This window comes from Phalacrocorax carbo, chromosome 1, assembly GCF_963921805.1.
Source record: "Phalacrocorax carbo chromosome 1, bPhaCar2.1, whole genome shotgun sequence".
Lineage (NCBI taxonomy): Eukaryota > Metazoa > Chordata > Aves > Suliformes > Phalacrocoracidae > Phalacrocorax > Phalacrocorax carbo.
The window spans coordinates 86,366,048-86,393,893 of NC_087513.1; the positions used below are offsets into that span (position 1 = coordinate 86,366,048).

A 27,846-nucleotide genomic window follows, 5' to 3' on the forward strand; every position below is an offset into this window, starting at 1 on the left:
ACCGTGCCTGTTCCCGCCGCTCTAAGCTGCCCGTGGATGGACGCAGGACTCCCCCGGGGAAGTCGTTTGGGGCCGGGAGCGGCCGACCGGTTTTGCCGGGGCTGGAAGCGCCGCGCCGAGGCCCCACGTGCCCCTCGTGACGCCGGAGCTCAGCGGGCCGGCCCGGCCCCGCAGCGGGCCGGGCGTCTGACGTGGCCCGCCGAGCCACTCAGCGAGCAGGATCGGCGGCACCAGCCAATGGGCAGGGGCGGGGGCGGGCCCGAGGCCGGGCGCATGCGCCGGGGCGGGGCGGTGGGGAGGCGCGCACGTGTGGCGGTGAGCCCGGTGCTGCCGGAGGGTCGTACGGCGCCATGGGGCGGAAGCTGGACCCCACCAGGAAGGAGAAGCGCGGCCCCGGGCGCAAGGCCCGCAAGCAGCGCGGGGCCGAGGTGGAGCTGGCCCGCTTCCTCCCGCCAGGTAAGTCCGGCCCGGGCCGGCCTGGCCCAGTGTCGTCTCGCAGCGCTCGGTGCCGGTGGTGCGGGCTGCCTGACCGCGGCGTCTCTCCCCTCAGAACCGGAGACCGGGAAGAAGAAGCTCTCCAGTCACGGGCGGAAGAGGTGAGGGGGGCGGCAGGGCGCGGGGGCGTCCTGGCCGGGGTGGGCCGGGTCTGACGCCGCTTCTCCTTCCCGTTCTAGGGCTGCGAAGAGGCGGCTGGGCGCGGGCAGCGCCCCGGCGGGGAGGAGGCCGCTTGCGGGAGGACGAGTAGGAGGAGGGCGAGCGCCAGAGCCGGAGCCGGCAGGTCAGTGCCGGGGCGGGGGTGAGGGACCGGCAGCCCTCCTGCTCCCAAGTGCACCCCCCCAAAGCACCCCCCGCCACTGTCTGCCACTGGCCTCTTTTATGGTGCGGGAATTTCATTATTTAAAAAATTTTTTTCCTGATTTCTGGTCCCTGTTGTGCCAGGTGGCAGTGCTGTCTGGAGAACAAACCAGTAAAAAGTATCTCTCCCACGTGTTAAAGCCACTTTTGATTTACTCTCCACCCACAGAGAGGTTGTCATAGGCTTTTAAGCCCGCTGCATTAGGTCCTGCCTAGCCTAGGAGGCTGTCGCAGGAGGAAGAAGGAAGGATAGACAAAGATTTGGGAAGGCAGGTACCGTAATACATCAGAGTAAACAGTGTAAGAACTTCATAGCTGTATTTTTCTTCGGTAATTCTAGTTAGACCTTTTCAAAGTTTTGTTGGGGGAGAGGTGAGAATACGCCCTCGTCTATGATTGAGAAAACTGTTGCGGAGAGTAAACAGTCTATTGTCTTGGACAGGCAGCTCAGGGCTAGGATGAACGCCTTGTTCATATAACAACTAAGAAACATAAGGCAGCTGCTTTTGAGAATAGCACCTAACTTTTAACCACTTCTTCTGCCAGTAGTTGAAGAGCAGGATTCCCCACAGAAGGAAAAACATGCCATAAAGGCAGCAAAACAAACCCCTCGTGGCCAGTCTGGCTCCAGCGATGGCAATTCTAAATGGCTGGCTCCGGCCAAAGCCAAGAAAATCCCATCTAAAGGAAACAACGTGATGTTATCCAGCGATGGTGAGGTGGAAGAGGGCAGCTGGGAGATGGAGGAGGATGAGGATGGGAGCAGCGAGGAGATGGTGGATGATTATGGTGCCTCATCATCATCAGAGGAAGAAGAGGTAGGGGCTTTTTGTCCTTAATCACATGAGACTTCCTTGACTTTACTGGCTGAAAGGACCCATCAGGCCTGGGGAAAAAGGGTGACTTTACTGGGGGGTGGATGTTGAGGTGGCAGAGAGCTTTCCCCTTCTTCCTTTTGCAAAAACAATTTCAAGTTCAGTAACTGATCAGTGTAACATTCAGTGCATTTCTCTGTTGTCTTTTTTAAACAGAGCAGATAAATTTCACAGATGATGGGAAGTAAGGGGGTACATGGGGATAGTGTTTCATTAATCTTTTGTCTCTGTTTAGTTGCTGCCTATTGAAAAAGCTGCCCTGAAGCAGAAGTCTGACAGGTGAGTATTTGAGAACATTGCCCGTCCACAGTGTCTTTCCTGTTAGATGAGGAGCCTGTGTTGCTCATTCTTCTGTCCTCTCTGCTAAGAAACGGTAGCTCTGAAGTACCTGTGTTCTTGTGTAAATCTTCTGTCCTGTTCTTTGTTCTTAGGGGAGGCCTCAGTGAAGATGACAGTGAAGAGGAGGAGGAGGAAGAGGAGGTGGCAGAGGAGGCAGTAAAGGGGGCAAGCAGGCAGAAAATGGGACAGAAGGAGGAAGAGAGCCTGGATCTGCAGCTCAACCTGGATATAGACGAACAATTTAAACTGCCAACTAATGAGCAGATTGAGAGAGAGGATATCCTTTTTATCTGTGACATCCATAAGCCATATGCGTGCAACAGCACGGGGCCTGGATACAACCAAAAAAACTTGCTTTGGACTTTATCACAAGTATTGCTTAGCAAGAGTTTTGTGTGTGACAAAGTATTTTTAGATGAGCTGCCCTAATAGATAGTATACAACACTGCGCTTCTGTACAGCACAGTTAGGAAATCTGTTATGCCCTGTATGGAGCTTGGAGCCTGTCCCAATTTCCTTTCTAGTCCTAAATGCAAGTGGATATCTTACCATGTAGCTTGTTGCTCTGTACCCTGATTTTCTTGGCAGGTATTTGTCTAAACCAATCTTAGAGCTTCTGATGATAGCAATTCCAGCAAGCAAAGTGCTTGCTCTTGGGCTTTGGTGATTTTAATTTCCTGCCCCATAGTACAATTTAATCCTGCCTCTTTTCATTCTCCTCTGTACCCCTTAGTTGCCCTTGGGGAACTTCTAGTCTCCTTTCTGCTACAGGTAATATTTTCAGTATTAGAAGACTTTTTTTTTCATCTTCTTTGTCCTAGGTTTTTTTTTTTCCTGTTTATCTAAAGTAACTAGCCAAATTCTTTTAAATACCTTGTAGTTCCTTCCTTGTGAACTCTTCTGTCTGGTTCCATCTTTGAATTCCCACTTTGCTGAGCTCTGATGAAAGCTAATTCCAACAAGGCTTTTCTGGTGCAGGTGCTGTTGTGATGCAGGAGTCTTGCGTGAGCAGTTGTGCTTGTAAGGAGCCTGTGTGTGAGTTTCTTGGCCATTTATGATTCCTTAATGGTCTTTCTACCTGCTGAACCGCCTGACCTGCATGTCATTCACCAGCGCATCAAGGGCAACATGGAGGTACTGCAGGATTTTGTGGTGAAGCGGGAAGAAGGACGCACACGAAAGGAGTACCTTGCGTTGTTGCGCCGGGATATGGCTGCCTACTATTCTTACAGTGACTTCTTGCTCACGAAGCTGATGGATATCTTCCCGCTCCCTGAGGTAGGATCCTGCCCTGCCCATATCCTTGCTGACTGATGAGGATTTACCTGCCTCCTTGGGTCTTCATTTCTATCTCTATTCTTTGTCCCTTCCTTAATCCAGTTGATAAACTTCCTGGAAGCCAATGAGGTTCCCCGTCCTGTGACCATCCGCACCAACACACTCAAGACGAGGCGACGAGACCTGGCGCAGGTGAGGATGAAACGATGGTTGTCTCCTGCGCTGCCTGTCACATGGGGCAGTGTCTCAGTCCCGTCTCCTTGTCTTGCAGGCTCTAATCAACCGTGGCGTGAATCTCGACCCCTTGGGGAAGTGGTCAAAAACGGGACTTGTTATTTATGACTCTTCTGTGCCTATTGGTGAGATCACCCTTCCTGTCCTAGAGCTGGGCTGACCTGCTCTTGGCTCCCTTTCTTTCACGTGTCATCTTCTGTTTTGTCTTCCCTGCCCAGGTGCCACACCTGAGTACCTGGCTGGGCACTATATGCTTCAAGGAGCCTCTAGTCTCCTCCCTGTCATGGCTCTGGCTCCGCAAGAAAATGAACGTATTCTGGATATGTGCTGTGCCCCAGGAGGCAAGACCACCTACATAGGTACCAGCCTGGAGCCTTGGGGAGAAGGCTTGGGAGGGATGCTCTGTGAAGTGATGAGCTTCTACTGGCCTATACAGAAAAGGGGAACGGAGGGGGAACTGAACTCGGGGAAAGGAGTGGGGTTGCTGCCTTTATGGGCAAAAGCACAGGAGGTTTTGAGCCCCTTGCTGATGTGTTTTGCCCTCTGGCAGCTCAGCTTATGAAGAACACAGGTGTGATCTTGGCCAATGACAGCAATGCAGAGCGGCTACGTAGTGTGGTAGGGAACTTGCATCGGCTGGGGGTCACCAATGCTGTAGTGAGTAACTGTGATGGACGCCAGTTCCCCAAGGTATGTTCCTGCTGGCTTTGGGGTGTTCTTACCATGCTTACCTAGAGCTGCTGTGCTCTTCCTTTAGTAAAGCTGTGTTCTACAAGGCCACTTGTCACAGAAGGATGCACAGAGCTGCTGTGGAGTGTGTTTGTTATTTGATATGGAGGCAGGAGGGTGGACAGGGAGGAGAGAGGGATCTTCCCTGCCTTCGCAGTCTTCTGGTTCCCCTTCTAGTCTTGGTCTTGTTCTGAGTCCCCACCTACGAGCATCATTCCAAATGTATATCTGCCTGTAGGTACTTGGAGGGTTTGACCGTGTCTTGCTTGACGCTCCTTGTAGTGGAACAGGCATCATTTCCAAGGATCCTGCTGTCAAAACCAACAAGGTGAGTGACCGGTAGGGACACTTCAAGATGGGGACTCAAGTATGAGTTGCAGAGAGGAAGGACTTTGGGGCAGCTTTGTTCTTGAGAGATGCCTGCAATCAGGACACTGATTTTCTTTCCCCCCGCCCCTTCTCTTTCCTATTCTGCATTTTGTACTAGAGCTAGTTTTTTTGAGGTCAGTTCTGCAGAAGACTTCAGAATCTTCTATATCATATGTGCTTTGCTCTCCTGTCATTCCTCCATACACAACAGAGGCCTGGGGTGCTTCCCTGTGCCTCTGGCATCCTAACCTATCTTTCTCTTTCAGGATGAGAAAGACATCCTGCGCTGTGCTCACCTGCAGAAGGAACTGATTCTTAGCGCTATAGATTCAGTCAATGCTGCCTCAGAGACAGGGGGCTACATTGTCTACTGCACTTGCTCCATCATGGTAAGTCCCGTGCTCTGCTGTGGTCCTCTTCTGCTCAGGGGACTGGTGAGCTTTGGATTCTAATGCTTAGTCTCTGGCAGGTGGAGGAGAATGAGTGGGTTGTAGATTATGCCCTGAAGAAACGCAATGTTCGTTTGGTGGCCACAGGCCTGGACTTTGGCAAGGAAGGCTTCACCAGGTGCGTGCCAGGTCACAAGCTGCACAGGTGACTGTTCCTTGGTGGCCAGGTTTGAGTAGAGGTATTCTATCACTTCTCACCCCACTTCCTCCTCCAGGTTCAAGGACCGTCGGTTCCACCCTTCCCTCAAGTCTACAAGGCGTTTCTATCCCCACACACACAATATGGACGGGTTCTTCATTGCTAAGTTCAAGAAATTCTCTAATGCTATCCCCCAGGCACAAAAAGGTAACCTAGTGCTGGAGCTCATCTGAGCTACCTGGGCCTGCTTTCACAGGCTGCATCCCCTGCAGAAGCCATGTGAATTCTTCTTACAGCACCTTTCTCTTGTTTCAGATGAAGAATCTGCTGTGGAAGCAGCAGCTCCATCCGCTATCCCTGATACCGTCATGGAGCCTCAGCCAAAAAAGAAGAAACTCGAGGGATCAAAAGTTGACAAAAACCAGAAGCTGCCACAGCCTGCTTTGAAGAAGAGACATTCATTGCAGGCACAGAGGAGACCATTGAAGGCTGGCCGGCCTTCTCCCAAAACAATGCGTCCTCAAGTCCCTACCAAAAAGAAGCATAGAGTGAAACCAAACAGACAGTGAGAGGAACTGCTTTTCCAGATATTGGTCCCCTCTCTGGAGAGCAAAGGCCGGGGGCTGCTGCAGCTGCATGTGTACCACCTTGTCTTTCCTGCCCTGTGCAGATAATCTTTGCAGCACTGAGAGCCTGGGACAGCTGTAGCCCCGTTTGCTCCTTTCCTTCTGCATCAAGGACTGATGCAGTAACCCATTAAAAGTTTTATACTCTTGCTCAAGTCTCATCCTTTTCCCTTGATCTGAGAATACAGAATTCTGTCGTGTCCCCTTACTCCTCTGCAACAGGAGTTGCAGCCCCTTCCGCTCCCATCTGATGCTTTGGCACTTCTGGTGTCTGTTCTTAAGCTCTGCAACATGGATGTTTGTGAGGAAGTAGTGGGAGCTGAAATCCTAGCTGCCTGGATGGAGGTTGTATCATGCGGTGCCTGTCAGCAGAGTGCTTTGGCAGGGCAGGGCTGGAGGTCCTAGGCCAGCAGTTCCTGTCGTCACTGTGTGCTGGTCCAGTTCATTGTGATTTGTCCCTGTTTCACCCTTGGGCTGGTCTCCATCAGTCTTTTGGTTCTTGGCCTTCCAGACTGCAGCAGGGATTGCTGCTGGTCCTGGAACTGTGCAATCACATTCTCTTTGCCTTTTTGTTCACTTAGATGCAGTTGCTTCTCCTTGAGACGTAACCAGCAGTGATCTGGGCTGTTTCTATTGACATGTCAGCCCAGGTCCCTTTCCTTTGTCAGTGTGAGTCGGTATCATCTTCTTTGGTTCTGCTCTCCAGGGAATAAATCTTTTTCTAGAGGCAATTCACTAATAAGCTTTCTACCATGTGTGCTCTCCAGCTTCTGTTCCACCACGGTGTGCATGGAGTTGGGTGTGCATCAGGCCTGAGGCATAACTCTTGTGTCTGTAATTATTTTGCTAGCTCAGCTCACGTGAGGCTTTGCCTTGATTTGTTTCCCTCGCCAAGCTTGGGGTTCATGGAAGACCTTGACGTGCTATTCCAGTGTTGGTGTTAAGGACAGCTAAATGCAGTGGACTGTAGGATCTAGGGAATCCTTTCTGTCCTGGTCTGCTACATGTGTGAGGCTGCTGCTTTCTCACATTACCGGGTTCAGGAAGTGGCAAGGCTGAGTGTGAACTCCCGAAATTCCCTCAGAGATATGTACCCCCACTGTAGATGCAACCAGACACAGACCAGTTAGCAGAAACCAAAGAAAAGTGCTGTGGTGGGCGGGTGCCCTGGAAAAGACAAACAGCACTCACAAAACATGAATGGCAAAAAAGGCCTAATGTTGTTCTTACTCCCTGGCCCATCAAACCTAGAGCATCCGAGTGGATTGTGTGCACGCACTTCCATGGATCGCTGGTAGCTGGTCCTCAGACTTGTGGCGTGCCTGGTATCTGGCTCTCAGACCTCTTATCCTACTTAAGGGCTAGTCCAACTTGCAGTTTGCTAGCAGATCACAAATATGCAAGCATGCAGAGGAAACAGCTAGGATTAGTTTAATACAAGGCCAGGACAGATGGTGGTAATCGGGTGCAGGGCTCAGCCAGACAGGCACGCTGACCAGCAGCCAGTTTCTGTGTGACTCGCCCCTTCTATTTATCCTCTCCATTTCCCATGCTTGCATCTCCCTCATCTAGCTTGATGCTTCCCTTTCCCCTCCTTCAATCCTTGCCCTGAACATCTCATAATGAGTTTTGCTCCCATAATCTTCCTTAAAAACATCACATGATAAACTTTACACAGTCCCCCAGTTCCCTTCAAACATCTAATAATAAATTTGCTCTTTCCCATGAAGCCCACAATAATTTTGCTTTCTTATCAGTTGTGAAGTTTCTGGCTGAAGCTCTTCAAGGTTGCATTTGAGTGGTTCCTGTAAGGGTTCAGTCTGTCGCTGTCTCAAGAGCCCTGGCCTTTGTTACACCCCATGTTATCTTCTGCTTTTTAGGGCTTATGTATCTGTGTGTTTGATCTATTGCCACTCTGTTTTGGGGGGGTTTGACTTTGTCTTTTTGTGTTGAATAGCCATTAACCAAATATCCTTATAGTTGAAAATTACTTTTTCTCTGTGCTTCCCAGTGAATCAGGGCAGGGAAGTGCCTCTGAATGCGACCATCTCACTCCAGGCTTGCGTGGTGAAGTAACCTGGATCGCCTGACATACGGGACCCGAGGGAAGTTTCCCAGGTCTTTCAGAAAAATTAAATAAATACTATGTGCTATCAGGAAATGAATTATTAGATAGTAAAATGGAGAAAATTATTGCCTCCCTGTATAAAATCACCTCCCTGTACCTGCACTTTAATACTGCATTTCTAGTGCCCGCCATCTGAGTAAGGATCGTAAAACTGGGAAATGTTCAGGGAGGACAGCTATATCCCAAGTTGTGGAATGGTTTCTGTGAGAGGAACAGCTGGAGTCTAGGCCTTTTTAAGCTTGGAAAAGAGACCATGGGGAAAGAAGTAATATAACGGTGTGGAAAATTGTTAGTGGCATGGAGAAGATGACCGGGGAACAACTGCTTGCTCTTTTCCAATAAACAAAAAACCCTCAGACCCATCAAATGCACCAAAGGTATAGGTGACTGTGAAACTCCTTTCTGCAGGGTACGGTGGATGCTAGAAGCTTACACAAGTGTATGCGCAAGGGGCAAAAATGGTTTTTGTAAGGGCTGGTATACACAACTGGCTCAGAAAATCCACAAGCTGTGAACTGCTAGAGGCTGGGAGAGTGTCGTGAGGAGGGATTGCGGCTCACTTGCCCTGGTCACAAACCCCTCTGTCCTCATCCTGTGCTGGAAACTGTTTCCTGGGCTTGGATAGACCATTGCTCTGACCCATCTTAGCAGCTCTTGCATCTCTGGGAGGGGGTCCCACTGCTGCGTCTGCCCGTTAGTGCTCCCAAGGTGAGTCCTGAGCTCTGCCTACCTTCTCATTTCCCTCAGCTGGGTCCTTGCTGCACAAGGTTTGTGTTGCTTGGGGCAACAGCAGCTTTCAGGTAGGCTGAGCCCTGCCTCTGCTCCTTCAGCCTTATTTCTTCTCCATTATAGTAGATTTCCCCAGGAGTGATGAAATACAGGATTTTAGCATACAACTCAAAACTGGAGCATACAGAAATCTTCCAGCTGTAGGGTGAGTTGTATCTAGAAGGGCTTTTGCCTCTGGCAAGCTGTGAGCCTGTCCTTTTGGGAGCAATGCTAACATGTCCCACTTTGCTGCTACCTATTGAGGTTCCTACGCTAGCATATAGTCTCAGCTTGATAACTAGTTTATCTTGATAATCCCAGTGGCAGGGATAGAAAGGTCTTGGTTGGGATCCCAGTGTAACTGTCCGGTTTCTCATGGATCTCCAAATTATGTCAGTCCACTCTGAAAGGTGGGAACAGATGCTGCTTTAACCAGGTCAATAAAACTCTCTTACTGAGCATTGTTCCACTCGCTTTGCTTGCATGCAAGCCTTTTGTTATAGCTGGGGAGAGACAGAGGAAACTTTTGGCTCTCTTTGGTGGTTCTCCCCCCTTCTGCTTTTTATTTCAGCCATTGCAGTTATCACTGCTCAGAGAGATAACGCTGAGCGTGACATTGAAATGTTGCCACTGATCTTCGGAGGCGGTACTGGGGATGTAGCAGCTGGGAACAAAGGTTGGTGGCTTCCCTCTGCATTCTGGTATGAGGCTGCTGGTCATGCTAGACTTCTGTTTGCAGCTGCTTTCTTAGTCTGTGAATCTTTTGTTACCTGAAAGCTGAGTTTTTGGGAAAACGAGACTACTGGATCATCTTTTAGTACCTACATTTAATGTGTTTGAATATTTGAAAGCTGCTGATAACGTGGCTTGTGAGACCTGAGACACAGCAAAGCAGCAACTGAAGCAAAGCAAGGGTTGAAAGCAGATCTGAGGAGTAAACACACCATCATAAATTAAAAGCAGGTTGAGAAAAGTCAGTGTAATATGTTGTGATATCTGTTCCACTGTGCTGTGCACAAATGTTGCTGGGGTGGCATTTAATGACTCGGAGGGAAAAAAAATGGATAAGCAGCTCTGTAATAGAGTTGCCACGTGCTGTAAAGTTATTTAGGCTAAACAAGGCCAGAAGCATGCAAAACAAACCTGGTGCATGGGAGAGATTAATTTCTGTGTTAATGACTGCCAGCGCAGTGGGAGAAATATCATGCACGCTGTAAGATCTTGAATTCGGTGGGGATTCTTCAAACCCTTCTCCCCAAACAGAGAGGAATGAGTCTATCAGAGAAGCCTTATCAAGGTACAATTAAGTCAGACAGCTGGCAGCTCCTGCCTGCCAGGCTCTGGAGCGCTGCGAGCTCACCCCTGCAGGCGTGGAGGGAGGGGTAGGGTGCTGCGCTACTGCACTTTTGTAGGGGCTGAATCCACAAATGACCAAGCTCGCATCAGTAGGTTTTGCCCCCCCAAGCTGTCCATCTACGCTAGGGAGGATGTGGAGATCCCCTGAAGAGGATCTCTGCAAGTCCTACCTGCCTGATGTAGTCAACGGGGAATTGCTGAGAAGAGTAAGGTCAGTTAGGTCCCTGGCTCTTGGACGTAGTAGCTAGAACTGCCTTCATGTGCAAGGCCTGGCTACAAAACCCCCTCCTGGACTGGTGTGTGGAGTTTTTAAAAGGAATATCCATTCCCTCCTTTGCTCTTAGATGGGGACATTTCTGTGTGTTGGCAGTGTGGTGATCACGCTGCTTCTGTTGGCAGCTGCTCCTCTGTGGCAGTTTCTCCCCATTCGCACCCAAATCTAGGCAGCTAACTCTGGGCTGCCAGCTTTGCTAGGCAGCAGGGTGCCCAAAAGTTGGGTGTTCACTGCAGCACCTGCCTCTGGTTGTGGATAGAAGCAATTTTACAGGTAAGTTTTAGTGAAGCATCCTGGAAGTTGGAAGACTTGGAGAGTTTCCACTGAAAGGTTCCAGTGGTGTGGTGCAAGGGGACAGGTAGCACTGGAGTACTCAGAGGGAAGGAGGGCAGGGAGATGGGGTATACACACACTAATGTGAGCTATGCCTTAAAAAAATGAGCCTTGAGGAAAGCTGTGGAGCTAATTTGAACGGGTTTCACCTATGAAGCACCTTTGCAAGGAGGATGCATTAGCTAGTAAGAGGTTCTGTGATCTGGGAGAGGGGGAGCATCTCAAACTGGCAATGGATGTTAAAGCTAGGCAAATTCAAATGAGAAGCAAGGTGAAGCATGTGATTTTAATAGGTGGTTGGCCACCTGGGGAACCTACCTTGATTTGCCTATGAAGGATAATGGTAGAGGCTCAATATCTTTTTACTGTGCTGTCAGCAACTAGAGATACCATCCCACATGAGTACCTGACTTGGGCTACAGAAATCTGCAGCGTGTGTTTTGCACAGGGTCAGAAAATGCACTCTTCTTTCTCGGCCTTGAAATCTGTGGAAGTAAGATAAAGATGAGCATGTTTATGAAGAAGTGTCTATTTTTACACTGGCTACAGGTACAATTTTAAGAGCTGCAGTTAGCAGCTCTGCATGTCAGCAGGTGGGGTCCAGCAGTGCCACTGCTGAATCTGAGCTAATAAACTAGGGCAGGAGCTGTTGGAGGGTCTGGAGAAGTGCCAGGGTTTTTGGTGAACCAAGGAGGGAAGATGAGGAGGAGGAGCTGTTGTGCCAGGGTGAGGTCGAGGTCAAGGAAGGAGCATTGTGGTCCCTTGGGTAGCAGGATTAGCTCCAGGCTCTGGGCTTCCTCAGGAGTAACTAGAAGAGGTTGGCCCTTTGTCCCAGCCATCTTCTGTGTCAGGAGGAATCCTTCATCCAAAGATCCTGATCAAGGGAAGCTAGGAAAAAAAGGAGGCTCTGCACTGCCCTGTCCCTTCCAGGAGACAGCAGGGGTGTTGGTGGGAAGAGGCACTGGAAGTGTGTACCCCAGCCCCCCACTGTAAGCAGGACTGTCCCAGCACTAGGTGACATCGCTGTGGCTTCACGTAGTTGAGCCCTGAGAACCACCAAGGATGGAGATCCCACCATCTGATCCAGTGCTGTGCTGGCCTCCTGGTGAAAAAGATTTCCTGATGGGTGGTAATGCCTTCTTCCACTGGCATTTCATTAATCAGCTCAGCTTGCCAGGTTTCCCCAGCAGGACAGAGGCGGGCCAAGCAGAGCTTAGGAAAGTGCTTGCTCCATGTCTTGTGGTGTTGTTCTTACCTACGTTCCCCATTGGCTGCATACAGCAGCGGGTCACCCTGCTGCCTGACCCTGCTCACCTGGGTGCAACAGGAGGGGATTGCAAACAGGCTGGCAGGTATGGGGCAGGAGGTAAAATCAGCGATATGTGAGGGGGGAGGAAGCTGGCAGAAAACACGGGTTGCTGTGCGTGCAGGCAGGCTGCAGCAGTGGGAGACCAGTGAAGGGACGTGGCAGCAGGCTCAGCTGAGATCTCTGAGTCAGCGACGGTTTCCAGGGCACATGCTGGGAGGTCTCCAAGCAGAAGCTGCCACTGCTGCTTCTAAACAAACTTCTTGATCAGAATCCCTTGTCTGTCTGTCCTTCCTTTTTCCCTGGCTGTTTATTTGGTAGTATTGCTGCTGGGCATGCGGCTCCCTGCCAGCTGCTCCTGCTGTTGCAGTAAGGGTTTTTGGAAGACAGGGATCTACCATGCACTTGAGGAAAGCCTTCCTGTCTTACTCACCCTTGACAACAGCACTGCTTGCTGTGCCTCAGCCTCTCTGGTCAGAGGGCAGAGCAAAGGTACAGCCACTTCAGAAGAGGGAAAATATTAAAAAGGAAGTGACAGAAGGAGAAGGAAAGCTCACTAATCCCATATGGAGGGGACTGAATTCCAGCTATGACTTCTAGTAGTCATGGGTGTGCCAGGGAGGATGCAGCCAGGTTGCTGATGGCAGAGGTGGTATTATAAATGCAAATGGGGGCTGCTGTGGGGAGCCCAGAGTCAGGGGCTGGACAGGGGAGACAGGCAGGTCACAGGACAAAACTGATGCTGGACGCAGCAAGTCAGCAGAGGGGAACAAATTGGATTCTGAGTCGTTCCAGGCAAGGAAGACAGAAGAGTAACAGAAGGATGGAGGAGCAGCAGCAGGGGAGATGCAATAGGCACACTCACAGTCAAGACTAGTGAAGCTGGCCATCCTCAGCGGCTCTGCAAAGTATCTGGAAGTGTGGACTGAGCCATACCCCAGATCCCAAGGGAAGGTATGCAGCACATCACCCAACTGGAGCCTGCCTGCCTTCTGCCACAGAGTTCAATGTAGTGCAGTGCTGGGCCTCTCCTTTAATTCAACCCCATTGCTCGCTCAACCCTTGCTGATGGCTCAGCCGAGATCTCAGAGGCCAGTTTGCGCAAGTGCCATGCTCAGCTGCGCAGCGGAGGTCCTGGGGGAACGAGGCATGAGGTAACACAGGTGCCCACATCCATAAACGTTTCTGTATCGATTGATTTGTGCGCAGTCTCCTCCCACCACATAACTGGGGTAAGGGACCGTGCCAGTGCTTTTGGCAGCATTACCCTGGGGTTGAGGTCAAGGCTGGGGGGGAGAGACTGTAGGAAAAGACCTAAAGAGGACTAAAATAAGGGGGTAGGAAACCAGACCCGAGGCCACTTTGTGAATAAGGAAGGAGAAAGCCAGTGGCAAGCCAAGCATGGTATTTGAGAGGCCACACAACCTCCTCTGCCCTCTGGCTCGCCATTGTCTGGTGGCAGCTCTCCGTAGGCGGGCTGCTGGTGGAGCAGGGGCACAGCTGCCTTGGGAGGGGGCCTCAAGTGAGGATAACGGGGGGGCGATCAGGGGTGCAGAGGGGAAGCTATGCCATTTTTAAGGGGGGCAGCACTGGGGAAAGCATTAAAGGCTATGCAAATAGTAATTATTAAAAAAAAGATAAAGCAGAGGCACAGGGGGTTGGTGCTGGGCTGGCGACAGGAATGGGTGTCCGGAGAGACTTCACAGCTGGAGGTGCTGGAGCGGGGCCCCTCCCCGAGGCTGCCAGCGCCGAGGACGTGCCCGCCGGGAGCTGCAGCCGGGGTCCCGCTGCACCTGGCCGCGCCAACCGCCCGTGCCCCCCTCCTTTTGCCCTGGGGAGCGCCGAAACCCGCCGGAGCGGAGCGGGGGGAGCCGAGCCACCCCCACACCCCCGGGGGCGAGGGGCCGGGCCGGGAGAGGAAAGGGAGGTTTCTGCTTTGTCCCCTCCTCTGCTCGCTCCGCCCGAGGCCGGCCGGCCGCCGGGGCGCGGGGCCGGGAGGGGGAGCGGCTCTCCGGCCCCGCCGCCGCATCCCCGCCGCAGCGGAAGCCGCACCCCCCCCATCCCCGCCGCTGCCGGGGCCGGCCGGGCGCAGCCCCCCGGCGCATCCCGCCCCCGCCGGGTCCCTGATTGGCGCCGGAGGCCTCGGCTCCCCCCCGCGCCCCGCGCCCCGTCCCGCCGCTGCCGCCATGAACCCGCTCTTCGGCCCCAACCTCTTCCTCCTGCCGCAGGAGCAGCAGGGGCTGCCGGGCCCCGAGCTGCCGCCGCCGCCCGCCCCGCGCCCCGCCGAGCCCCTCGGGGGGGAGCTGGCCGCCCCGCCGCCCGCCGGCCCCTTCCCCGCGCCGCCCGCCGCCATGGCCCTCCGCAACGACCTGGGCTCCAACATCAGCGTCCTGAAGACGCTGAACCTGCGGTTCCGGTGCTTCCTGGCCAAGGTCCACGAACTGGAGCGGCGCAACCGGCAGCTGGAGAAGCAGCTGCAGCAGGCGCTGGAGGAGGGGGGCGGCGGCGGGGGGAGCCGGGGCCGCGGACCCCCGCGCCGCGACCAGGCGGTGCAGACCGGCTTCGTCGGCCCCATCCGCACCCTGGGGCTGGGGCTGGGGCTGGGACTGGGACCGGCCCGGGCGCTGGGTTCCCCCGGTTGCCGCCCCGGCGCCCCCGTCCAGCCGCCTCCTCCCTTCCCGGCCGCCTCCCGCTTCATGCCCGGCACCATCTGGTCCTTCTCGCAAGCCCGGCGGCTGGGCCCGGGGCCGGAGACCACCCTGGTGCAGGGACCGGGGGTCTCCTGGGTCCACCCGGACGGGGTGGGCGTGCAGATCGACACCATCACCCCGGAGATCAGGGCCCTCTACAACGTGTTGGCCAAGGTGAAGAGGGAGCGCGACGAGTACAAGCGCAGGTGAGAAGGGGCGGCAGGAGCAAGGGGCCCGAGCTGCATCCCCCGAGGGACCGAACCCACCCCCGCGGAGGCTGCGGGGCCCTACCTGGTGGGCGCCAGTGTGGGAGAAGCAGGAAGCCCTGGCCTGACTTCCCGGGAGCGTGGGCTCCAGGCAGCATGAGGTGGGATTGTAAGGCAAAAAATATGGACCCCTGAAAGCATTCATCTACGCCTGGGTCTCCTCGCTTGCCTCCTGGTGTTTGAACCCTCTTGGGATGTTCGCTGAGCCTTTTTCTGTCTTGCTAACCCAGCATGAGGGACTAGAAATGCCTTTCTAAGCGAGGAAGAAATAACGTGACTCCAGGAGCTGGCGTTTTAAAGGGGAGGGGATCTAGAAATACTCAGGAAGGAGGAGCAGCCAGAAAGTAGGTGAGGAAGGTGAATGTGTGGCAGTGAGCGGGTTTGGGTTGGAAAAGGCTGCTGGGAGGAGGAGGGCTCTCTGGATACCTTGGAAGGTGCCAAGAAGCCCCTCGGCAAGGCAACTGGCTCCACAAGGCCCTTTCCCTCCGCAGTGCTTTCCCAGTCGGCGCCTCAGCAGCAGTTCAGGAGCACCCCACTCCTCTGGGGCTTTCTTCCTGACCCAAAATAGCTGCGGCTTGGCATGTGCCTCGGAGAAGGGCGAAGCAGAATGCAGAGCTAATCTCTTGGCTGGTTCTTCTTTCCCGTGCAGGGCAGCCGCCGCTCTCGTATCGCGCTGGCGGTGCTTTTGTTTCAAGCCAGTTTCTGAGGCTGCTCCCAGATCCACATGTAGGATGAGATCAGGCAGCGGGCTGGCATCGCTGGGTCAGGGCGCGGGGCAGAGCGCAGGCCAGGCAAGACCATCACTGGTGACTGACACCACCCAAGCTGCTGATTTTTTTTTTCTCAGAAGAAATGTCACTTTATGATTCCTTGGAAGCAATTAGAAAGGAACTGATTGTGTACCTAAAGGAGCGAAACAGCGCGCTCTACCCATGGGAGCCGTGCTGCTGACCTGTGCTTTACAGCCATGGGCTCTGGTGCCAAGATCAGGGCTGGTGATCTAAGATGACACCTTATGTTTTTGGCTTTATAAGGCTTTGGCTGAGCAGACTTGCCTGTCGGATGCTCCGAAGGCATTGAGCAAGGCACATGGAAAGGAAAAGTTGGTATCTCTTCCTTCCTGCTGATTGCTTGCATGTACCTAAGGCCTTTTGCTATTAAGCCAGGGCTCGGGCTCCTTCTCCAGGGGTGGGCAGCTCTCCTTGCATTGTGTTTGCAGGTCAGATAGCGGGGAGCTGGAGCCACCTTTTTTAGCCTGGAGGGCTCGAGCCTCACCTCCTCAAAGCTGTTCAGCTGGAGGGGACTGAGTTGAGTTTGTCGGTGCTGCTGAAACTTTGGGAGAAAGGAGAGCTTTCTGGCATTGTCCTGCTCTGGCAAGCAGGCTTTGGGGAAGACTGGGTGGGGCATGATGGAGGGAGCGGGGATGCTGGGGGCTGGCAGGGGGGCACCATGAGCTGTCATGGGCTAATGTTGTTGTTGGGATCTATTTTTAGACTGTGTTACCAGGGGCTGGGGGAAAGCAGACCCCACCCCCAGACCCTTACTGGTACCGGGAACCTTCTGACGGGTGCAGCCAGGTCCCGAACAAGGGAATGGGACAGGAGGATCCCATTTCCACACCCTTCCCCATGCTGAGGGCTGACACTGACATCCCCCAGGAGGTGAGACCTCTCTGCCATGGCAGGCTCTGATCTGTCGTGGGGACAGCACAGCCGGTGTGGTCCATTTGCCACCTCTCTTGGGGCAGAGGAAAGAGATAGCATTAATGGAGGATTTCATGGTTCTCTGACCCATGGCTCTGGTGCTTGAGCTTGTGCTTTCTTCAGGGCAGCGTTGCCACCGTGCACCTCACGGCACTCAGAGCAGTGCAGCAGGAGGAGCTTCTTCCTGGATATGCAGGGCCTGAAATTCCAGTCTGGGATCTAGGGGAGGTGCAGGGGCAATAGGAAGGGATGAGAAGAGATGGAGCAGCAGCAGGAGTGAGGCTTACAGGAGCTATACTTGGGAAGGGCAGACTGAGGCTAGGTGGTCTAGAAGAGGGGCAAAGGGTGCCTGTGAGCATCATACGGAGCCACCAAGCACTGGGGATCTGAGTGTCTCATCAGGTTTGTGCTGTCCATTGCATCTGTATTCCCAAGTAGCTTTTATCTTGGATGCTGCAAGCACATGCTGGAGATATGGGGTGAGTAGTGTTTTGGCACAGTGTGTTAGGATGACAGAATGGTTTGGGCTGGAAGGAACCTTTAAAGATTGTCTAGTCCAACACCCTGCTATGGGCAGGGACATCTTTCACTAGATTAGGTTGCTCAAAGCCCCATCCAACCTGACCTTGAACAGTTCCAGGGATGGGGCATCCGCAGCTTCTCTGGGCAACCTGTACCAGTGTTTCACGACCCTCATAGTAAAAAAATATCTTCCTTATGTCCAATCTCAATCTACCCTCTTTCAGTTTAAAACTGTTGCCCCTTGTCCTGTCACTATAGGCCCCCATAAAAAGTCTCTCTCCATCTTTCCTGTGTCCCTTCAATGCATAAAGGGGGCTTATAAGAAGGTCTTTTGCTGTTGTAATTGCCCTCCAAGGAGGTGTGCCATGGTGCAGGGCATTCACCATTAAGGCAAAGTTCAAACATGGCAAGAGAGGAAAAAGCAGCTTCAAGACCCAAGCAGACCAAAGGGTGCCCCGCAGCACCGGCATGCACTGACCATGCAGCACAGGGTAAGGCACCCCAGCACCTTTTGCAGTGAACAGGATTTTTAAAGATGGGGGGGGTGCATGTTTATTTTGCGAAGTGAACTTCTTGAGGGGATGTGCCTGGCTGGGGGGCTGTAGGGAAAGCACTGCATTTTGTCGTGTCCCCGGCTTTGAGAGGGCTGGCCTGTGGCTGGCAAGGAGATGGCTAGGTCTGTCTGCTGCTGGGACCCTCCTGCCCTTGCTCTCTGCCTTCTGTATTTCAGCCTTTGGGCAGGTTGCTGCCTTGCAGGAAGGATGTGTGTCTCCCCTTGGCGTACAATGGTGGCTGTGGGGTTGTGTGGGGCAGCCTTGCTTCCAGCTGGCAACGACCTGGAAGCAGCCGCTGGCCTTGCTGGGCTGCAAGTGCAGTGCTGCAGGCAGGTTATTATTAGGAGTGGTGCATTGCAGGAGGGAGCGGGGAAGAAGGAGCCAAGCAGGAGGCAAGGAGGAGAGAGGTTCATATCAGATGGGTGTGCAGATTTGTCACTTGTGGGGCAAATTGCTGATGCCTCCTGCCTTTAAATCGACGTTTATCTGATCTGCACTCATCTTCCATAGCACTGGTGTGAAATTAATTCTTCCAGGGATTTGCAGCTATGCTTTACTTCCCCAGTAAGTCTGAGCTATATAGAGACCTGGAGGGAGGCGGGGACCAAAAAAGAGAGGAAGTGCCACACTGAGAAGGGTGCTGAATATTTTTTCTTATGGTGGAAGGCGTTTTTCTCCCCGGGGAGGGAGGCCTTGTTTGAACAGTTCCCATAAAAGGGCAATTCCACCTTTTAACTTTCTCCTTCCCTCTTTCTTTGTCTCCCTATTTCCCCAAAGGGATGGGACCCTGCTTTGACTCCCCTTCTGTAGCTGTGGTGTGGAGCCAACACCAACAGGACAACTGCACGCTTTGCCCTTGTTTAAGTAAGGAGCAAGTGTTGCTGGCCTTAAGAGCTTAGAAATTTTTAAGCCAGGACTCCCTCATGTCGTCATATTGTCCTGATGCCCTGAGACAACATGTGTGAGGGCTTTTCATACGGTTTCTGGTCTTCTAGACCTTAGGGTTTATTTTTCAAACTTGGTGTGAATAAGCAAGAGGAGAGATTTTTCACATCCTCGTGCAGGGTCGCTGTGCCTGTGTTGGTGATTGCAAGCATTAAATAGAAACCAGAGATCACAGCATCAGGCAGGCCCAGCTCTGGTTGCTTTCCCAGAGAAATTCCGCTTTCTCAGAGAAATCTGGCTCTCCCAGAAGAGTCAGGAGTTGGATAAGAATGCATCAGCCCTACCCCGTGCCGCACAGCAGCGTGTGCCAACCCATCTGCTCCATGAGATAGTCATTTAGCAAAGAGCAGTACAGCCTAGTTGCCTCCCAAAAAACTGTGGACTGGGCCAACACCACAGTGTGGCCCAAGATGATGATCTCATGCAGTGAAATATAATATAACTGCTAGGCAATGTGTCTTTGTATAGCAAAGCTGGGCACCTTGCAGCTCAGCCTTTTGCAAAGCTGCAGAGCCTAATACAGTACCCACCGGCCAATCTGGCATAAGCTGGGACAATCCATCCAGCTTCCTTGTAGGATGAAACAACGTTCTTTAATCCAACCTGTTATGCGGCGGTACAGCCAAGGAGAATTGTGCCCTTGCCCAGGTAGCATGCCCTGGCGCAGGGCAGCCCTCTGAATTGGTGCAGGCTGAAGAGCAGCCCTTCATGTTGACACGCATCATGGCCACTCATGCTCTAACGTGGTTTGGTATTCAGTTGAGTTTCATGCTTCTGGACAGCCTGAACTGCAACACTGCAGACACACAAAGCGCAGTCACAAATACGATGCACGTGGGGACAGCTCTGCAATATCTGCAAGCCTCCTGTTACTGAGTGTTGGAGCTGAACCTAACGTGACCCAAGACCAAGGGGCTTGGGGGCAGATGGAGAGGCTGGTGGGCTGTGTCAGGCCAGCCCCAGCACAGCAGGACATGCGTTGCAGCTGCCACCCAGACCCTGTGGTTGGTGTCCCCAGCTCCCCCCATCACGGAGTAGGCAGCCGTTGGCCAGCCCAAAGCGAGGATGGTGCAAAGAGTGGTGGGGCAGCGTTCGTGGCTGGGGGGCTGACAGGCGTTCGGCAGCTGCTGTCGCCTGGAAACAAGCGGCAATGCATTCCCGGGCACATTCTCCTTCCTGCCCCGGTGCCGTCATCACCTCCTCTCAGATAGCTTTGGGGTGAGCAGCTGCTGCTCCTTTCTCTCTGGCAGCCGGCGAGGCGAGGCCGGTGGGATCTGACCAGCGCATTTGTCTCCCTAGATGGGAAGAGGAGTACACGGTGCGTGTCCAGCTTCAGGACCGGGTGACTGAGCTGCAGGAGGTGAGCATCACTGTCCCTCCCTTCCCCTGCACCCCAGCTGCCCTGCACTGACGCTGATTTGCACATCTCCCTCTGCCTGGGGCAGGAAGCCCAGGAGGCTGAAGCCTGCCAGGAGGAGCTGGCCATGAAGGTGGAGCAGCTCAAGGCAGAGCTTGTTGTCTTCAAGGGACTGATGAGCAATGTGAGTCCCTAATCTCTCTCCAACTCGGCAGCAGTGTCCTACCTAAGTGGTGGGGCTGTAGAAAAGCAGTGTTCCTTGGCGGAGCACGTCCAGCACAGTGGTGGTCTGGCAGGGTTGGTCCAGGGTGCAGTGAGCAAAGTGGGGATGCAGATGCAGTCCTGCAGCACAGGGGGATGGGGGGCTCTGTCTGCTGTCTGCCGTGTCTAATCTTCCTCTTTTGTCACCCTCCTGCGGCACCATGGTTTCAGAACATCACGGAACTGGACACCAAGATCCAGGAGAAGGCCATGAAGGTGGACATGGACATCTGCCGACGCATTGACATCACTGCCAAGCTGTGTGACGTGGCGCAGCAGCGGAACTGCGAGGACATGATCAAGATGTTTCAGGTGAGAAGCGCCTGCTGCTGCTCCAGGCTCAGCTGCTGGCTCTGGGGAGGAGAGTTCCTGAAGGAGGTAGAAGAGACAACACCAGTCCCCTGCTAGGGGAGACGCTTGGTCACCCTCACCCTCGCTCCTTGTGGTCCCTTGCTCTCTGTCTCTCTCGGGAGGACCAGGCAAAAGGGCACAGAGAGGAGGTGGAAAACTCCAGATGTTGCTTTGGGCATCAAGAGTCCCCCTCAACCTCTCGCTGACCTGTTGTGTTGGGCCTGGGGACCCCGCAGTGGTAGGGGAGCAGCTGCAGGAGGGAGACGAGTTGCTTGAGTGTCTGTCTCTAACTCCATCTCTCTCCTTCCCTTTCCCCTCTCCGTCATCTTCTCTCTGTCTTTCTTCTCTATCTCTGTCTCTTCTCTTTCTGGATGTCGCTGCCTTTCTGTCTTGCTCTCTTTGTCCCTACAGAAGCAACTGGTTAGTTCCATTTAGTTGGGAAAGTGTACAAATTTTAAACTTTCTATAAATAAGGTTGGACTGTAAATACTCACATATTTCACCTTTTTCAGACTGTCTCTTTTTTCCTGTTTCTGTCGCTGTGTTTCCTTGTCTCTGGACTGGGGTGGTGGGCTATTTGAGTTTTTCTGCAGTAAAACCACGTTGTTTTTTTCTCATCAGATTCATAGATTCCATCTTTAGTTGCTTAGTTTTAATTTTAGAAAATGCTAAAACCATGTTTTATCCATTGCACCATCTTTAACCTGATCATAATGAGCCCGTCTCTCTCTCTTGCTTTTCTTCCTTCCTTCCTTTTCTCTTTCTTTCTTTCTTTCTTTCTTTCTTTCTTTCTTTCTCTCTCTCTCTCTCTCTCTCTCTTTCCCTGCCTTTCTGTCCCTCCACCATTCCTCTCCCCTTCATCTCCTCCCAACTACCTGTTCCTGACCTTGGACCCGGCCTCGTTTCTGTAGTCTCTGCACTTGTCTCCCGTTAAGGTCCCAGCCTCGGTGGGGCGGAAGCGGGAGCGCAAGCAGGTCAGCGATGAAGACACCTCTCTGTCGGAGAGCGATGCCTCCCGAAAACCTGAAGAGGAAGAGGAGGATGAGAGCACGGCCATAAGTATCAATGAGGAAATGCAGAGGATGCTGAACCAGCTGTGAGTGCGGCTGCTCCGCACCTCTGCCACCAGCATCGAGCGAGGCTCTGGCAGCAGGCTCCCCACCGGCGCCCGGGATGGGGAGGGCAGGGGTGGGATGCAGCTCCCCTTCCTGGAGGAGGGCAAGATGGGAGGTACTGCCATGGGGTACATACGCCCTGTGCTCTGCAGTGCAGTGGGGCTGACTCCCCAGGGAGACCTGAGCCCACCCATTCCATGGGTGGGAGTTGATCCAGGTCCCCTCTTCTTGACCCCTTCCTGCCTTTTGGGAGTCCCTGCCTGAATTTGCCAGGGCTTCTGATCATAAGGCCAGCCCCTTCCCCATCAACTGTTGGGTTTGGGCACATCATTTAAGCTCACCTTGGCCAGACTTCCAAAAGCTGTAGCCCTGCCTATGAGTGGGCGCAAGGCTTTCTGCACCAACGTGGCCCCCTGCCTCCTGGGGTTTTCCTGCCTGGATACTGATGTGCTGTTCCCTTGCACCCAGGAGGGAATATGACTTTGAGGATGACTGTGACAGCCTCACGTGGGAGGAGACAGAAGAAACGCTGCTTCTCTGGGAGGACTTCTCTGGATATGCCATTGCAGCTGCAGAGGTGCAGGGGGAGGTAATGGTGGAGTCAGGTCCCCTTGGGGATCCAGCCCTGGGTCGGGACACTCAGTCCTGCCTGAGGCTGGGAAGATGCTCCCTCAAAGACCAGGCTTCAGCCCCTCCATCCCTTACAGGCCTGTATAGATGCTTCCCCTTTAGATCACATCTTCTCTACGTGAATATGTTACTGCATCCTTGTGAAGGTCTCCTTCTTAGGCAGATCGGGGATCTGTACCCCAAAAGATATGCTGGGGGCATGGTCCATACATGTGGGGAGAGCCACAGCCCTCCCAGAAATTACCTTCTCTGGCTGGTCTGGTCTCCAGTGGTCCCTTGCTCAGGATTTCCAGCCCACCTGCCTGCTGTGCAGAAATGCTGCCCAAACAGAGGCCTTGGTGTCTGGCCAAAGCCCTTGCCATCCTCCATCTTTGGCCCTCAGCAGTCTCCTGGGGAGATGTCGTGCTTGGGGACAGACTGTGCTCTCCAAAGCTTCTGTGCATTGCTGGGCTTGCTCTGGGCTGACATGCTTACCGCCCAGTGTGGCAAATCCTGGGTCTCTCTACCCTATGTTGGCGGGACTGACTTGTGCCTTATACCGCACTGCTTAATGTTTCTTCCTCTTTTCCCAATGCTGCCAGTTCTTTCTCTGATTTCTCTCTCTTGCCTTTGGTTTCTCATGTTGGATGCCTCCCTGCCTCTAAATGTGCCATCTGCTCTCTGCAACAGCAGGACGACAGCCTGGAGAAGGTGATCAAGGACACAGAGTCACTGTTCAAGAGCCGTGAGAAGGAGTACCAGGAAACCATCGACCAAATAGAGGTGGGAGGAGGAGGAAGAGGGGAGGACATGGCATAGAAGGGGGTGAAATGGGTGAGTGAGTCCCTGAGGGAGGGAGGCGCCATGCTGGAGCAGGTAGTTGGTAAAGGGGGGTGGCAGCTGCGGATCTGGCCATGCCCCCTGCCCTCCACTGCACCATGCCCTGGGCTCATCTCTGCACTTTTTCCCTTGCACAGCTGGAGCTGGCCACAGCCAAGAACGACATGAACCGGCACCTGCATGAGTACATGGAAATGTGCAGCATGAAGCGAGGCTTGGATGTGCAGATGGAGACTTGCCGGCGGCTGATCACCCAGTCTGGGGACAGGTGAGCATCAGCGGGAGCACCAGGATACCCCTGCTCTGGGTAAGGACTCGAGCCAGGGTGGTGGCGAGTGGGAGCTGAAGCACAGGGTACTCCTGTACAGTGCTACTCCTGCCCTGCCCTGGTGTGGCACGGAGAGAGGGCAGTTCCCAGAGACTGTTGGACTCCTGGTGACCAGCCTCCACACAGGTCATGGTGCCACCTCTGTGGAAGGTGGGCTTCACAGAGGAGTCAGTTTTGACAGGTGAAGCTGGACACACCGATGGAAAGAGGAGCTGCCGTTGTGCAGGGATATTGTATAGGTCCCCATAGGCATGTGAAACTAGGGTGGCTCCAGGCTGGGGACCTCTGTGGTGGGCTTTCACTGACCTCTAGCCTCACATGCTTTGGCAGGGTCCTGCTCTGGGCAGGCTCTTCTGACATCTCCCCCAGCCCTGCTTCATGCTTTGGACCTCTGGCACACCCTCCCCAGCACCCAAGGATTCTCACAGACCCACACGTGCCCCAGGGGAGTGAGAGAGGCACTTCAGCTTCTCTCCTCCTTGCTCTGGTGCCCCCTGCCCACACCAAACTAGGTCTTTTCCCTTGCCCTGTGTGGTGCTGTGACTGCTGCCCTTTACTCTTCTCCACAGAAAGTCTCCTGCCTTCACGCCGGCCTCCAACAGTGAGTCGGCCCCAAACGAGGAGAGCGAGGAATCTGACCGCGACCCCCCCAGTGACGCTTCCATCAGATAATGAGGGGAGGGCCTGCTCCCTTGGACCCCTTTCCTGGCATGGGGGTGCCTGAGCCGCACCTGGGAGAGACTGTCAGGGACGTAGCGCCGCTGGTAAATGTCTGTCATCCAGGCTCAGTACTGTTTGGGGTGCTTGGCAGATCCCGCACGCCCCCGCCACTGGATGTCTTGCAAATGGGAATAGCTAGGTAGACCTGAGGGCCCTCGCCCAGGCTGCTCAGCCTCCAGCCCCGTCTCTATTCCCTTCCCCGGCTTTGGTTAAACCACAGTTTTGGCAGGGAGGCTCCAAACCTGCCATAGTGGCGTTCTCCAGGACCTCCCCCCAAGCCCACCCAGACCCATCTCCTCTGGCCTCCGTCCTGGTGCACTTGACCTGCCCCCTGCCATCCCTGCGTCACATGGAGCCGAATGAGAGCTGTACCTCCCTGCAAACTGGACCTGACACTGGTGCCAACTGGACTGAGCCTGGGGGTCTCTCTGTCCTTGCTGCTGGCCAGGTGCCCGGCCGGTCCCTGTGCTGCGCTGGGCACCCTGAGTACCCCCCACCTCTTCCCGGGTCGGGGCCAAGTCCCGCTCACCGTGCACTTTGCTTTGCCACACGTCGGCAGTGTGCTCACGTCTGTGTTACCGGGGTGAGGGGTCATTAAACAGGACAGTTTCCTTTTCTACGCTTCGCTGGGTGTGGGGTCTGTCTGTGTTGCTGTGTGGCTTGAGGTAGGGGGTGTCCTCCACTGGACCCCCAAGCCCACATCAGTGGCGGCCTCCCATGGGACACTCCCATCCCTTGGGCATGCCAGATGGGACTGGCAGATGGGACAGTGGCAAGATCCCTGTTCTGGGAGCCACTGGCACTTGACAGGCTGTGTGTAGCACCGGTGCTGCAGGGGCTGCCTTGTTCTTAACCTGGAGCATCATCAATGCTGGGGCTGAGGGATTGGAAACTAAGCTGAACATGGCTCATGAGTTGTGGACCTTCCTCTCCCAGTGCCTGATCTTCTCTGCCATGCCATGGCATCCCAGAGCACCTTCTTGCCTGCCCTCAGCCCACATCCACCCTCAGCGTAACTGCAGTGGGGTTCCCCTGTCCCACCATCTCTTGTAGCATTTGCCTGGCTGGCTGTTGCACGTGCTTCTCTGGTGGCAGGAGGACGGGGCCCGGCAGGGTGGCAGGAGGGGGTGAGCAGCCTGCTGAGAGACTGTTTTGCAGGGCTGTCTGCTGAGCAGTGGACCCAGGATGCACAGCCAAGACAGGTGAAGCTCCAGAGAAAAATACTTCTCACAAAAGGTCCTGAAGGGAAGAGAAAATAGGTGGCGGTAGGGTTTTTGGATCACCTCTAAGATTAGGTAAGGTAGATAAAATGGGGGCTGAGCAATGCAACAGCTTATCTCCATAGGTTTGGCTTGGGTAGCTAATGCTGCTGTGCGCTTGAGCTGTGAGCACCAGTACATCTGCGTGCTGCAGTGCAGAGGGTCAGCGTTTGGGCAGGGTGAGGTCCTCTGCCTCTGCCTGCAAGATGTGTTAAGACATGTGTTGGCGTTTCAGTGTGGGCTAAGCTGGCTGGTTAGAGCCCTGCAGATGGCAGGAGAAGTTAGCAGCCAAGGAAACTGCTGCAGCAGCACTGCTGCTGGTGCTGGGAAATGGCAGTTCCTCAGCTGATGGTCTGCTGTGGCTGGGCTCAGATTTGCAAGTGCAGTCTCACCGGGAAGCTGGGGGAGCATTTCACAGGAGCAACAGGGTGCTGGATAGCAGCAGAGGTGTGTCCGCTCCCCCCCTACCCCGCTGCTGCCTTGACTGCCTGTGGCTGTGCAGGCACATGGGAGGTGTGTGCCTCAGCACTGGCCCTGAGACCAGGGCCTTCGCCATGGGCCTCACCTCCACACTGCCTTGCCGGACTGTTTCAGTTTCTTTCCTTCCCTTTTTCTTCCTAAAAGACATAAGCCAAGGAAATACTTTAATCTCAGCTTTTTCTTTCGAGTGATGATGCTTCATGGAGTAGATCAGGGATCACTTTCTATCCTGCCTGGAGGCTCTCAAGGCTCCTCTGGTTCATGCAAATCCCCTTTCCTGTACGTGCCTTTGCAGTCTTCTCTGCTCTTTCCCTGCTGCAAATTTATCTGTAAGCAGCTGTCTAAGTCTGGCTTCCCCCATGCATAGTCCATGACATGTGTACCTTGGCCTCTCAGTACTGCTTAAGAAACCCACAGGACTGTAGAGCATGTACCCCAAGAGATTTCAAGCATGATGCACAGAAGGACCAATATCTCTGCCTTGAGCAGTCATTGCCCAGAGGAACAGCTGGTGGTCCCAGATGCCCATGTACCAGGACATGTGGGACTCCCAGTCCCACACTGCTTGTTAGAACTTTATTTGCAGTGAAACTCCCCCACCCATGTGTGTAAGACGCTGTCCTCTGGTATTGCCAGCAATAGGCTCCATTCCTCCACCAGTGTGACAGCCCCTGAGATCTCACTGGCAGGACACGCAACACTGATACTTTGCTTCAGCAGTTTCTCAGCATGTGAAGCACAGCCTAAGGCCTCCCCTGTTAGCCAGACCATCTGCCCTACATCTACCTGTCCTTCACTGGTGACCCCATGTCTTTGATGCTGGATATGAGGAGATGTGAACCTTCCATCTATTTAACTCTTCTCTGTCGGCTCCTCTCTGTTCTTTGGGGAGTATCTAGCCTGCTTTTCTCTACCACGAGCCCTGCTGGGAACTGTGTTGTCTAGGAAGTGCTCAGAGCCCTGTTGCTTCTTGCATCCCTAACCTCATCCCTTTTTCAGGCCATCTTCTCAGCAGCGCCTGCTCAGGAAACAGTATCAGAAGAAATTGTCTGCTGAAGACCCAAGTCTTGGCTGCTTGATCTTTCTGAATGCTTGCTGGTTTGTATTCATCTCACAGGGAGTAAATGTATCTCATTTACCGTTAGACCCCAGCCCATTCAAAAATCTTTGGCCTAAACTTTCTGAAAAACTTGGTTGCTGGGGCAGCTTGGCCATGGATGGAGCAGGCCTTTTCCTATTATTGACCAAGATGATGAATTGATGAAATTAGCTTTGGTGGAAATTCGCCCTCCTTGCATCTCATAACATGGAAGTGGGATGTTCATACTGGTTCTGGAGAGGGTTCAGTCAACCTGACCACTAAGTAGCCTAGATCATCTTCCCTGTGTTAAGCAAGGCCACTTGCTTCTTCCCTTTACTCATTTCTGGAACCCATCTATTTTAGATTGTATGTCAGAATTGAAGGAGTCTGACTTGTCTGTCTGTTCAGTTGAGGTCCTGTGTTTTCCACCCAGCACCCTTCTGCTGAAGGTGGTTTGTCACCTGTTGCACATGACTCAGCTTTGTGTGACACAGCTTTTCCCCATTTCAGGGTTCCTTTTTTGGACCTAAATGTGATGCTGACAGTCTTTGCTGGGGCAACTTAGGCTACCAGGGAATCAGTTTGTTATGCTGTTTGTTTCTTAGCCAAGAGGTAGGAGAGAGCAAAGCTGCATAGAAAGTTGTTCTTGTTTCTAGATTTGCGCTGGAAGATTGGCTTTCCTAAGTCTTGTACCTCTGCTACAAAAG

The 27,846-nt window shown here is 53.6% G+C and overlaps 2 protein-coding genes and 1 long non-coding RNA gene across 7 annotated transcripts; 2 read left to right on the forward strand and 1 right to left on the reverse strand.

Moving 5' to 3' along the window:
• Positions 1-270: 270 nt before the first annotated feature.
• Positions 271-6,042, forward strand: NOP2 (NOP2 nucleolar protein). The gene is made up of 16 exons (XM_064465110.1): positions 271-456; positions 551-596; positions 675-778; positions 1,405-1,673; positions 1,966-2,009; positions 2,162-2,346; positions 3,148-3,347; positions 3,450-3,539; positions 3,619-3,706; positions 3,800-3,940; positions 4,132-4,271; positions 4,549-4,638; positions 4,946-5,068; positions 5,149-5,246; positions 5,344-5,474; positions 5,583-6,042. Exons 1-16 carry the CDS (start codon positions 351-353, stop codon positions 5,834-5,836), a joined length of 2,109 nt encoding a protein of 702 aa, XP_064321180.1. The 5' UTR covers positions 271-350; the 3' UTR covers positions 5,837-6,042.
• A 2,913-nt stretch (positions 6,043-8,955) lies between these two features.
• On the reverse strand, positions 8,956-15,372 carry LOC135315654 (uncharacterized). Of its 2 annotated transcripts, none has more exons than XR_010375139.1 (3): positions 15,040-15,372; positions 11,071-11,237; positions 8,956-9,566 (listed from the first exon to the last, which is right to left on the reverse strand). It is a non-coding gene; the product is annotated as an uncharacterized LOC135315654 (long non-coding RNA). The 2 variants fall into 2 exon arrangements; XR_010375140.1 differs by lacking the exon at positions 8,956-9,566 and adding an exon at positions 9,576-9,716.
• IFFO1 (intermediate filament family orphan 1) lies at positions 14,002-24,938 on the forward strand. Of its 4 annotated transcripts, none has more exons than XM_064465067.1 (9): positions 14,002-14,954; positions 20,038-20,098; positions 20,184-20,279; positions 20,528-20,668; positions 21,619-21,803; positions 22,291-22,411; positions 23,125-23,214; positions 23,409-23,539; positions 24,169-24,938. In XM_064465067.1, exons 1-9 carry the CDS (start codon positions 14,245-14,247, stop codon positions 24,269-24,271), a joined length of 1,638 nt encoding a protein of 545 aa, XP_064321137.1. In that variant the 5' UTR covers positions 14,002-14,244; the 3' UTR covers positions 24,272-24,938. The 4 variants fall into 4 exon arrangements, with proteins under 4 accessions (XP_064321137.1, XP_064321154.1, XP_064321129.1 ...); XM_064465084.1 differs by having other exon boundaries at positions 21,643-21,803; XM_064465059.1 differs by having other exon boundaries at positions 14,003-14,954; positions 23,122-23,214.
• Positions 24,939-27,846: the final 2,908 nt, after the last annotated feature.